The 12175-nt window shown below is 42.4% G+C and overlaps 1 protein-coding gene across 1 annotated transcript; it reads right to left on the reverse strand.

Annotated features, from left to right (window-relative positions):
- Positions 1 to 4488: 4488 nt before the first annotated feature.
- Positions 4489 to 7698, reverse strand: unm_hu7912 (un-named hu7912; the record flags this gene model as incomplete). Its single annotated transcript, XM_083645124.1, has 1 exon — positions 4489 to 7698. One exon carries the CDS (start codon positions 7696 to 7698, stop codon positions 4489 to 4491), a length of 3210 nt encoding a protein of 1069 aa, XP_083501250.1.
- Between the last annotated feature and the right edge of the window lie 4477 nt (positions 7699 to 12175).

The following is a 12175-nucleotide window of genomic DNA, read 5'->3' on the forward strand; positions in this document are numbered from 1 at the left end:
AATGCCTGTGCTAAATACACAGGCTCTAATGCCTGATGTGCTAAATACACAGGCTCTATTGCCTGATGTGCTAAATACACAGTCTCTAATGCCTGATGTGCTAAATACACAGGCTCTAATGCCTGTGCTAAATACACAGGCTCTAATGCCTGATGTGCTAAATACACAGGCTCTATTGCCTGATGTGCTAAATACACAGACTCTAATGCCTGTGCTAAATACACAGACTCTAATGCCTGATGTGCTAAATACACAGACTCTAATGCCTGATGTGCTAAATACACAGACTCTAATGCCTGTGCTAAATACACAGACTATAATGCCTGATGTGCTAAATACACAGACTCTAATGCCTGTGCTAAATACACAGGGTCTAATGCCTGATGTGCTAAATACACAGGCTCTATTGCCTGATGTGCTCAATACACAGACTCTAATGCCTGTGCTAAATACACAGACTATAATGCCTGTGCTAAATACACAGACTATAATGCCTGTGCTAAATACACAGGCTCTATTGCCTGATGTGCTAAATACACAGTCTCTAATGCCTGATGTGCTAAATACACAGGCTCTAATGCCTGTGCTAAATACACAGGCTCTAATGCCTGATGTGCTAAATACACAGACTCTAATGCCTGATGTGCTAAATACACAGACTCTAATGCCTGATGTGCTAAATACACAGACTCTAATGCCTGATGTGCTAAATACACAGACTCTAATGCCTGATGTGCTAAATACACAGGCTCTAATGCCTGTGCTAAATACACAGGCTCTAATGCCATAGGTGATCCTGGTTTTCTTGTACAAGAAAATAACTAGAAAAAGTTACATTTTCTGGAGAAATGTATGTGCTTGTTTTAGTTGAAAGGTTATACATTGTAATGAATCAGAAAGTTTAATTAGTTGTCTTTATGTTTTACTTTTTGATTATTTGAATCTCGAGCAATTTAATGAAAACAAAAAAGCAGATAGTGTAATGTAAAGTAGATACTGTATAATGAAATACAAGTAGTAATAGTAGCAACAGCAGCAGCTGTACTAGTAGCTATTAGTAATAGTAGTACTAGAATTAGAATTTAAAAGTACACAAAAAACCCTCTGCTCCCCCACTCCCGTAACTCCTCCCTCCAAACCAGGCTCAAGTGGCATGTGCATGCCTGCCAATTGAAAGTGTGGGGGTAAACAGAATCTTCTCACTCTATACAGGAGAGAGAGCACCGGGGAAACATACACCTTATGCAAAACACAGCTCTGCTGCTAATTTATTAACAATTATTCATGGTAATATAGTAGTGCTGTAATTTGAAAATTCATAGGTGATAAAAACGTTGATTAACCATTTACACGTGTGTACATGAGTACTACTTTCTTGCAGTAATGCTAAATCCAACCCTATCCATAAAAGCATGCGATAATCTATTGTACATCAGCAATGGTAATGAATACTGATTGGGACAAATATTATGTCTGAGGTACATTTCTTATAAATTTATATCTAGAGTATTTTCTGTAGTACACATTCATAGTTGACTTTACGTACAGGACTTACTGAACTATTTTCCTCAAGCTTCTGACACAACCAAGCAGGAAATTCACCTCAACTAGATCCCCTGGTACAGTACTGTAATATTACACCCTGTTACAATAAAACAGGCAAAATGAACAAACGTTGTTTGTTCATTTTGATATTTTCAAGGGAAAGGGGATTGCTGATCAGAGGGAAGGAAATTATTGTGATATTGAACACAGACCCATTTCATATTTCTGAGAATATGAAATTCAGTCTTGAGTGTGGTGACACTGTAGATGCATTGGTTTGATGAACAAATAAAGGCCTGGACCAAATTGACCCTTTTCACAGCAGCTATTTTGTGTCTAGAAAAGGCAGGAAGTAACACAGGTGCAAGCAAAACATTAATGGGGGTATTCAACTTCCAATCCATTTAGGTGTTCCAGTGTCAGGCGGGGGCCCTCGTTAATTTTTTTGTTGCACCTGTGTTACTTCCTGCCAGAGACAAAATGGCTGCTGTGAAAAAGGGGTTATAGTGGCTGCAATCACAACCCTTTGGAAGTAATGTCTACTTTTTCCACTAGGTGGTGGTCTAATTACACACCTTGAATATGGCCACTTTCAGAATGCATAGTCTGAAAGTGTGATAGTGGTGAAACATTGTAAACTAATAAAATATTGCAGTTTTGTTAGTTTGGTCTCTGAATTGAAATAGTGTTCAGTGTTTATCTCCACACTACAGTATTACAAGGAACAAGATAAAGTCTGCCTATTACAGTAATAGGTTCTTGGAAACTTCAGAATAAGAAACTTGTGTTTGGGCCATCTGATGTTGACTGTGCGACTGTGTCTGTCACAGGCATCACAGCTAATCTGGGGGGAAGTACCGGTATGCATCTTTAAAGCAGGCTATAGCGTCTGTCTCAAAATGAGTCAGTATCTCAAGCTATTAGCAACAACAACAATTTGGAGAGGAAAAAAAGCTGATGTGTTGCAAACAAGTGGAAAATATCTCACTGTATGGACTCTCTCCCCCTCCCCCCACTTCTTTGAATAGTATGCAAGATAAAATAATGTGGTGTTATGTTTTTGTTTTCCTTATTTCTGATGTTTGAATCCTCCTAGGCCATACCAATAACATTGTAAGGTACTCCCTTACATTTTTTTATTCACACCCAAGCTGAGCAGAGAAAGGGACAAGTAGCTGATATCTTCAGTTCTCTCCAAAGGCAGTAATCAATGTGTAAATCAATTGTATTGATCAGTACTGCATCATTTTGCCCTGATGCTCAACCGCCTGATAAGGATTACCATGGAAGAGAAATGCAAACAGAGCAGATCCGTCTTTAAATTCCATTTATTGTATTTGGGTTATAAACATCACAAAATAGAAAGTCCAGGAAGGTCTTGCACAAAGATATATAATGAAGTAAAAGAGCAACCTTAGATTAGTCAACAATGGCAATGGAAACAAGCATGATATCAGTCTTGTTTAAGTGCTGTACTGCAGTTCTATTTGGGACATTCATATTCTATCATTTACATTTTAGTGCAAACAAAGTCTTGGCAGCTCATGGCTCCAAGGAATTATTCAACATCATTAATAAAATAGTTGTTTACAATATATAGGTTATAAGGTTGCTCTTTTTTATCTTTTTATTGCATATTGTTTTTGAACATACTTTATTAGTTATAATAAGGTCTCAAGGTCATATTATCTTCAATTGATCTAATATTCAATATATAATATACATACATCTTACATTTCCAAGCGTCAAATGGTTTTCTATGAATAACATAATTAATTTCATTATATGCTATATCAATATTAAAATACCTGAATATAAATAACATGCTTTAAGCAAAATAATTGTTCATTTACAATGGTAGGTAAAAGTCAAGAGCAGTCAAGCCTTAAGAATTAGCTAAATCTATACATTGCTTTGTGTCAAATGCATTTTTTTTCCCGACTGAAGGCCACTGTCAAACAAAGCAAGTTACACAAGATTGACATCAAATCTGTTAACGTGATTTAAAAAAACAACAAGTTGCAACTAAAATTCTTAATTAAGTGGGGAAAGAAATAGGTGGCTTGATTGTATTCCTTTTGGTCTATCAAACAACAACTAATATAGCAATAAGATAAATAATCACCCACACAACTATACTTTAGAAATCATTCTAAAGTACTACTAAACAGTAGTAATATTATAACCACTGTAACAAGGTACACTATAGGTTTGGTATAATATTTGGTGGAGAAAACAATAGAAGGTAACTGTTACAATATGAGATGTGACGGTGCCGCCTATAGGAGACAATGGGATGTGTACTTCATAAATAATGTGTGCTTCATACATTGGCTGCAGAAACTGCACAGATCATACATTTTCACATCTTAAACACCTGGATAACTGGGTTTGTGCCTAGTCTACATGCAGGCTAACAACGCTTCTGAGTGCATCAAGATCAAAACAAGACAAAAACAACAAAGGGTAATGTGTGTGTGTGTGTGTGTGTGTGTGAGAGAGAGAGAGAGAGAGAGAGAGAGCAAGAGAGAGAGATTAAGAGAGATATTGGTCTGAAGTAATCAAATGTATCCAAAATGTTACACTTTCCATATATGCATTTCCATTACCAATTTGCCAAGTCACTGTAATGTATTTACAGTATGTACACATAGTGTAGCTGACATCATTATCATGGCTATATAGTGGCTAGACCAGTGGTTCTCAAATTCTTTCACATGAAGGACCCCTAAACTGACAAAAATCTGACCACGGACCCCCATTTGATAATAAGATGGATGCTTTTAGATGTTTTGTTACAGAAAGTGTATAAAACCCATGAACAAAATAGTCATTGTGTTACTTATGAATGGAATTATAGCGAAAGTAAATGACGCCCCTTTTGGCTGGGGACCCCCTGTAACCCACCTCAAGGACCCCCATTTGAGAACCACTGGGACTAGACTATATAATATCATCCAAGAGATGAGGGGTCCCCACCCAGTCCAGTGTTCGTGGCTCAGATGCAGCCATGATCATACACATGAACTGTTTCCCCGTTCTCTTATCTATTGGGTAAATGGTCGTAGGGGTGAACCTCTGGTTGCTCTCCACAAACTCACATAGCTGATTATAGATTTTGGGGTACTCGTGACGGAGGAAGACTCCCCTGGTCCTGAGCTCACGCTGGATATTGACAAAGCAGACCTCTCGTGCTTTTCGTCCGTCCTCCCCCTCCAGATCAATGTCCGGTGTGCCTGGAGGCGGAGTAAGGATGAGAGTTTCCATTTCACTATCCTTCCTGAATACTTTTTTGTCTGGGCTGGAAGAGGCCAAAGACACCTTTGCATATTTCCGAACTGTTGGCGCTTGGACCCTCGGGGAGGGTTTGTTAGGCACTAGTTCACCGACAGCTACGGATACATTCAGAAGGAAACATTCATTGGGGTCATACTCGTGACCCGCCTGCTGTAGTTCCTTGCAGTAGTCCCCTAGGTTGTCCTTGAAGCCGTCCAGCTCTCTGAGAGACAAGTATGTGGGAGACATGAGGAGGCTCTCGAGCCCAACCCGCAGGAAGTTGTCAGCCGTCCCTGGATTAGCAAAACCCAGGAAGAGAACGCCTCTCCCTCTGGAGAGGTAGCCGGCTTTAGCGAGGCGAGAGAAGGCTTTATGGATCTCGGAATTCTCCCGGCAGAACTTCAGCGTGTGCCGACACACGCTGCTGACACGGCCGTACAGGCAGTTCTCTTTGTGGTTCTCCCAGTCGTCCCTGCGACAGTTCCGGGAGCAGTAGAAGGTGTAGCAACTGTGACATGATTTGAAGTACAGACAAGCATTGAACAGAGACTCTGTCCGCTTGCACTTCCGGTTAGTACAAACCATAGTGTCGTCTTCATCCGTGCTGTGGTCTGGAGAACATTCTTCTGCGCTCCTTTGTAAACCATCGCAGCCACTGTCAGGGTCTTTGATGGTGTCAGGGCTGGATTTGGAGGATGGATGCTGGGTGCTCGGAAATCCTAGATTTTCCAGTCCAGAGGATCCTCTTTCCTTTTCATCATCTTGACTAATCAAGTGTTTCAATTGGTCCAAAAGGCCTTCGCTTGACTTCCTGCTAGTTGGAGGTTTGTAATCAACAACCAGGTCAGCTAATAGCTCGTCCAGTTGTTCTAGGCTCTGTTGCAGGGAGAAATTATTGTGTCTCCTGTCTTTGGTCATTTCTGCTGTGTCGGGTGTCTGCTTCAGATCCATTTCTCTGGGAGATGGTGTCTTCTCATTGTCCAAGGCATCCCAGCTGACTGAGTGGACGTCACGCCGTTTGTTGTTACCTGCACGTATGTCATTGTCTGTTATGGTGATCTCAGGAGTGACATACCAGAGCGCACTCTTGGTGTTCCTCCAAGGATTGCTTGGACACCTCTCTAAGGAGGTCTCAGAGAGGGACAGAGCGGCATATCGCCTTGGTGAACTAGAGAGGTTAAGTATAACGGGTTGAGCTGTATCATCAGAGGCTGTTGCATGCCTTTCCTGGTAAAACAGGTTCTCGTAGCTGCGTCCACGAGGCACTGATTGCTCTCTGTCCTGGCGTGGACATAAAATATTGTCCCAAGACTTGGAGTGGTTTTTGACCTCTGCTCCTAGTCTACTTGTCTCTACACAGGTGTTAGCAAACCAGGGGGGCATCGTGGGGTCTTGCCTTACTCTTGGTGGCGTGTGCTGAGAGGACTGGTTAGAGTAACCAGCTATGCTGGAGCGATACCAATCATCTGTAAAAGCCTGGGACATCCGAGGGCGCCGCCGGCCCTCTGTGTGATATGGCCTTGGTGGAATGTATTGCTCTGCAGCTGGGTTGAAGGGCTTGGAGTAAAACCCCCGGGAGCCATTCAAATTATATGGATTGACCTGGTGGTCCTCCCCATAGTAGGGTCTAGACAGTGGAGTTTGAGAAAAGTATGACCCTGCCTCGCTCGTGGAGTAAGGTCTGTTATAGACAGTCTGCATTGGCTCTCGGTTGGATATTTGGTCTGTGTAGTAGGACCTGACAGGGAGGGTGTGCACCCAGCGAGTCCTGGGATCATACTGACTAGTCAGAGTGCTACCATGGCTGGTTAGACTGGACTGATCATCCTGAAAGTATGTTCTAGAATAGGGATGGACTGGATACCTAACTGGGTCCTCGGTGTAGAAGAACTTAGTGGGTATGTTAGGGTTTGAGTATGCCCGTTGCTCTCTACTTAGATACGGTGCTGTTGGGGACGGCATTCTGTGCACGTCTAGATGCTGGTAGGAGATGGGGGACATGCTGGTGGTGTAGTGGTAGCCTTGTCTAAAATCACCATAGCACTCGCTTGGAGTGGGCGTTGGTGAGGCGACAATCTGCCGGGGGACATACAACCCTCTACTGCTACTGGCCTGGGAGTATCTCTGCCAAGGATGCTCAGCTCGCACACTGGGCACCTGCCTGGAGGCATGCTGCAGTACAGCAGCGTCGGGTTTAATATCCACACGGCATCTGACATGAGGAGTGACGGCTGCTTTCTCGTGTTTGTCCTCCTCGATACAGTCTGAGACATAGAGGGGAGAATGGGGCTGCAGTTTGATTGGATGAACCTCGTTCAGATAGGTCCTGTTCGAGGCGTAGGTCTCTCGGTGTGTTTCAGAAGTCCTCCGGGTGTCTTGTGCCGCCTGAGGTGCGTCCCTCCCCTTCCGGGCTCCTGGAGGGGAAACCGAGATGGGCACAGGAGTGAGCGTGGTCTTAACTCTGGGAGCACTTTTAGATCTTGTTCTCTTTTTCGAATCAGACCATGTAATGTGGCTGGCTTTGTCTTGGCTGGTGTGCTGCTGGAATTGCCTGGTGTTGAACAGATCTGGAGACGAGAAGCGAAGGTGCCCCGGTTGATCCAGCCCGTTCCACATTGCATCTTTGCTCAGTGTCTGATGCTCCGCCCTCTTGTAAGGGTACTCCATCGAGGAAGAGAAGGGCTGCGGGTCGTCCAGTGACTCGATGAAGTCAAAGCTACGGCAGTGCCTTTTGTTGATGGTTTCTGGTTTGTCGATCATTTGCAAGTCACATTGCTGAGAGGAGTGGAGAGAAACGGAGTGCCCAGTGATGGGATTGAGAGAAATGTCCTGATATAGAGTGGATGCCAATATATCAGGGGGATGTGTTCGTGTCATCTTAAAGGAACTCCAATAGTCCCCGTTCACTGTGATTCACGATCAACGCAACCTGTGAAAAGAAAGATAGAATAATAATAGAAATATGCACTTGAAAAGAAATGTATAGCTTTGGATTTGGTGTACTGGAAAAAAAGAGGCAGACAGTAGGCTAACTTCTTTAGAAAATGTGTACAAAGCTTGACTGTACAGTCAACAATACTTGGGTTTGACCAATATTTTATTTTTTTGGTCTGATACCTATGAAGATAATTAATTGGGTTTAAATTGAACAGATTTAGTTGTTGATTTACTAACCAATTTAATGGAAGATTCCATGGCAAAAGCCACAGCAGTTAATAGTTGCCATATCCTTTGTGAATCTTTGTGAAGAGCAGCAATTTGTTTTAAGTTAATTTTGTATTTTTGTGGAGTTGGTTTGTATCTGTAAATTGAACAATCACTGCCTAATATGCCATTGGTTATGTAAGCCTTTCTATGATTTCCATGTGTAAATGACACACACACACACAGACACACACACACAGACACGCACGCGCACGCACACACACGCACACACACACACACACACACACACACATACACACACAGACACAGGGACGTGCGCGCACATGCACGCACACACACACACAAGCTTTCTTGTTGGCACTAACAAGAGCTAACTCTGAGTTACCATCTGCTCATCCTGATGAGAGAGGACTGACCAATCATCTCCCTGTCATCTCTTCAACACACCCAAATATCACGTCTGTTCACACACACACACACACACACACACACACACACACATAACCTCGACGGACGCCAAACATAAAGCTATTCACTGGTTTACATGGCTCACTTGAGTTTTTTTATGTGGCAGGCTAACTGTGTGTACTGTGTACATTTTGGTGCTGTTAATTGATTATGTTAAAATTACCCATATTGGTATACATTAACAAGGATTCATGTTTTTGTTTTAATGGATTGCTACTAGATTATCATCAGTGGGTATGAATGGGTAATTATGTTTTCTTTGCAAAAAACAAAACCCCAAAAAATCATATTTGCTTTGGCAAGATGAATCACAACAATTTAAGATATACATTTTCTACACATCATATTCCATTAGTGTTTCTGAAGAGTTCTCAGTCATAACATTTGTCTAATTACATATGGCAACTTTGATCAATAACATTTTCTTCATGTTAGAATGTGAGTGTTTCCCCTGAATGGCCAATGGAAATATTCCAGGTATTGATTTGCAAAAACTAACACTTGGAATATAATATGACCAAGAAATGTGTGATGTGAGCAACTCTCTATGGTTTTTCAAACCTTTGAACATTATCATTTCCCAAATGCTTTTTTTGGTCGTGAAAAAGGGGGTTGCATAGCCTACTTTAACATACAGTTTACATCGTTTTTTCAGCTTTTACATTTCCACAGAGACTCTGCAGTTTTCAGAGGGGTCACTGATCTCAAAGTGATGTCCGACCATCAGCAGGAATACGATCTGGGACTGTGTCAGCTGTCTTAAAATAGCAGGGATAAATCTGTTATTATATCCTTTATTATTAGTGAAAAATAGGATGGGTATTGAAGTGTAACTAACTATGCCATTGAGCAAGGAAACTAGTTGCTGAAATCCATCTTTCTCTTTATCTCCACAGCTTTATAGGATTAAATTAATGGAGATGTCAACAAGAGAGGTCCTTCCTGAGCCTGCAGAAAAGTAATAAGGTACATGGTGAAAAGAGTGAATTTTGTTGAATAGTTCATTACAGAGCATCAGTCTTAGGCAGCTGTCTAGTTGTAAAGTTGTAAAGCCATCACATCGCACAATCTCAAATGTTGTTTAAAGGAATACACCACTTTTTTGGAAGTTTAGCTCATTTGCCACATCCTCCCAACATAACCAAGATACACCATGCCTTACCGGCACTGTCCACTCAGTTTACAGTGAGCTACAGTCGTGAAGTTAGTAATTATCGCCATAGAATGGAAGCTAATGATACAGCTGTTAAAAATCTGCCAAAACACACATCTCACTGTGCCAAAATACATGTACTTCGGGTACTCACAACACGATGAAATGTTAATCCAAAATGCACATAATCTGTCTTTTTGGAAGGAAAAGAGGTCGGCGGCCATGTTTGGAAAGTAGTGCCGGCTACCTCTTTTCCTTCCAAAAAGACCAATTATGTGCATTTTGGATTCATATTTCATCGTGTGGTGAGTACCCAAAGCACAACATGTATTTTGGCGCCGTGAGATGTGTGTTTTGGCAGATTTTTAACAGCTGTACCATTAGCCTCCATTCTATGGCGATGATTACTAACTTCACTACTGTAGCTCACTGTAAACTGAGCGGACAGTGCCGGTAAGGCATGGTGTATCTTGGTTATGTGGGGGGGGGGGGGGGGGGGGGGGGGTGGCAAATTAGCTAGTGGTGTATCCCTTTAAACGCGAACCTTGTGAAAAAGAGCTATAAATGAACAATAATGGCACAGCATTCCCTTTGGAATATTATTTTGTGATACCACATAGGAGAGCCCAAACACACTATAGTCCCTGTAAATTAGTATTATAATAGGATATCATCTGAGGTACAAACAAATAAAGTAAGCTTCCAATAATGTTAGGATATAGAATGCACTATTGAGCACCACATAGTAATGGGATGGGTCATGGTATGGGATAGGGAAGGATTAATTCCTCTTTCTGATCTGTGCCTGGAGAAAAATCACTAACATTACTGTATCAGCTAATTATACTACTTTTTAGTTTGTTTTCTTTGTCTGTAAACTGTTCTTCAATAGAGGGACTACACACTTTATAGCACAAGTGGGTTTAAAACCCACATGCCACATACCTCTGTCTCCATGGCTACAGCACACAGCAATGAAACCATGAAACACTGCGAGTAGCAGACTAGGGACAAAATCTCAGTGAGAGAGAGAAATAGTCACCTCACTGCAATTAAACCTACTCTCCATCGTAACGTACTATGATATAAGCCTCCACATAAACATACAGTACTGTAGCTACAGTAGGTGATTTCTAGAGGGTAGCCTACCTATAGTGCGCTATTTCGTGGAACGAAAAACAAACAACTTCACAGTCGAAAAAAATAGACTGCAGCCTGTAGGCTACAAGACATAAACTAGAAGCGAAAACATCGAAATATGATCTCGATTTAGCCGAAAACTCGCCATGGGGCAAATCGACGCGAATTCAGTTTTGAAACGTAACCAAAATACTTGTTAACGCACTTGAGCACCCTCTTTATTTTGGTGCTGCGGCACGGACACGGCCCTGCATCCTTTGTGACCCAATGCCTTTGAGCCCGGCATGACATCGTTTGCAAAAGACAAGAAGGAAGAAAACGGATGGAAGCGGGTTCAAATGCCCGTGAAGCAGAAAGAGAAATCGATTCGGCTTCTATAAGTTTGGAAATATGATGTGTCGTTTGCAAAGAGAAAGGGGGGCCTTTACCGTCTCGTCAGTGACTTGCTCGGATGCGTTGAACATGGTCTCCCGATGCAGCCTGCGCTCTGCAGCTCAGCCTACCGCACCTGCTGTGTGAGCGCAGAGCCCTCCACTCCACTCGTCTTTCAGCCTGTCTTCTTACATGTTGTCCAAATCACCCGGCGATGCTTTCCGTCGCTTTGGCTCTCAAGTGCGTGTGCGTGATGGAGAGCAAGCGGGAGGTGTGCCTGCGCTTGCGCTCGTGTGCATGTCTCCGGAGGCGTGGTTGTGCGTGTTTTTATCCGAGGCGGGGAGGGGAGGGGGGGGGGGGGGAGCAGCAATGCGGTCTCCCCACTCAATGATTCCTTGCTTGCTTGACTCAAGCCCCTAAAGGACATTGGCATTTTAACTTTTCTGGGAAACTATCCCAGAGGTGCTCTGATACATGTTGTGTAATCAGTTTCCTCGTAGGCAAAACAGATTTGACATTTATATTTTTAGAAGGTTTAGACTAGAGTACATAATGTCAGAAACTCTGAATTGGGCCTTGTGTTGAGCCTCCTGTTCTCCCATCTTACACTTGACTGGTCACTTTCTGGTATTCCTCCCACGCTATTGGACATCACTGTAGACTTGGCAATGGAGAAAATCAATCTGGTGCCATTATACTTGTTACTTTATTGTGATGGATGGGCAGGAAAATACTTTTAATCAGCTGGAATGTTAAGGAGCATACCACTCAATATAAGAATATGGTAAATATTTTATTCATGAGTCCAGACAGTAGCCTACAAGCAGTGATAATGAACACATAGGCAGGTCGAACTCAAAGAAGCCTAGCCTGCAGGTGCTTCACTGATAACGAATTGAAGTCTGGAGACTAATTTTGAATTTATAAAACCTCATGTGAGAACTTTTACATCCAAAAGCTCCATCAGTGCCGTTAGTTTGGGACACGTAAACATGTACTCTTGTCCCCAGAACATCACTCTGGGTACCAGCTGTGCAGCCTCCCTTTTTCGCCTTT

This window comes from Poromitra crassiceps (genome assembly GCF_964638095.1).
Source record: "Poromitra crassiceps genome assembly, chromosome: 10".
NCBI lineage: Eukaryota > Metazoa > Chordata > Actinopteri > Beryciformes > Melamphaidae > Poromitra > Poromitra crassiceps.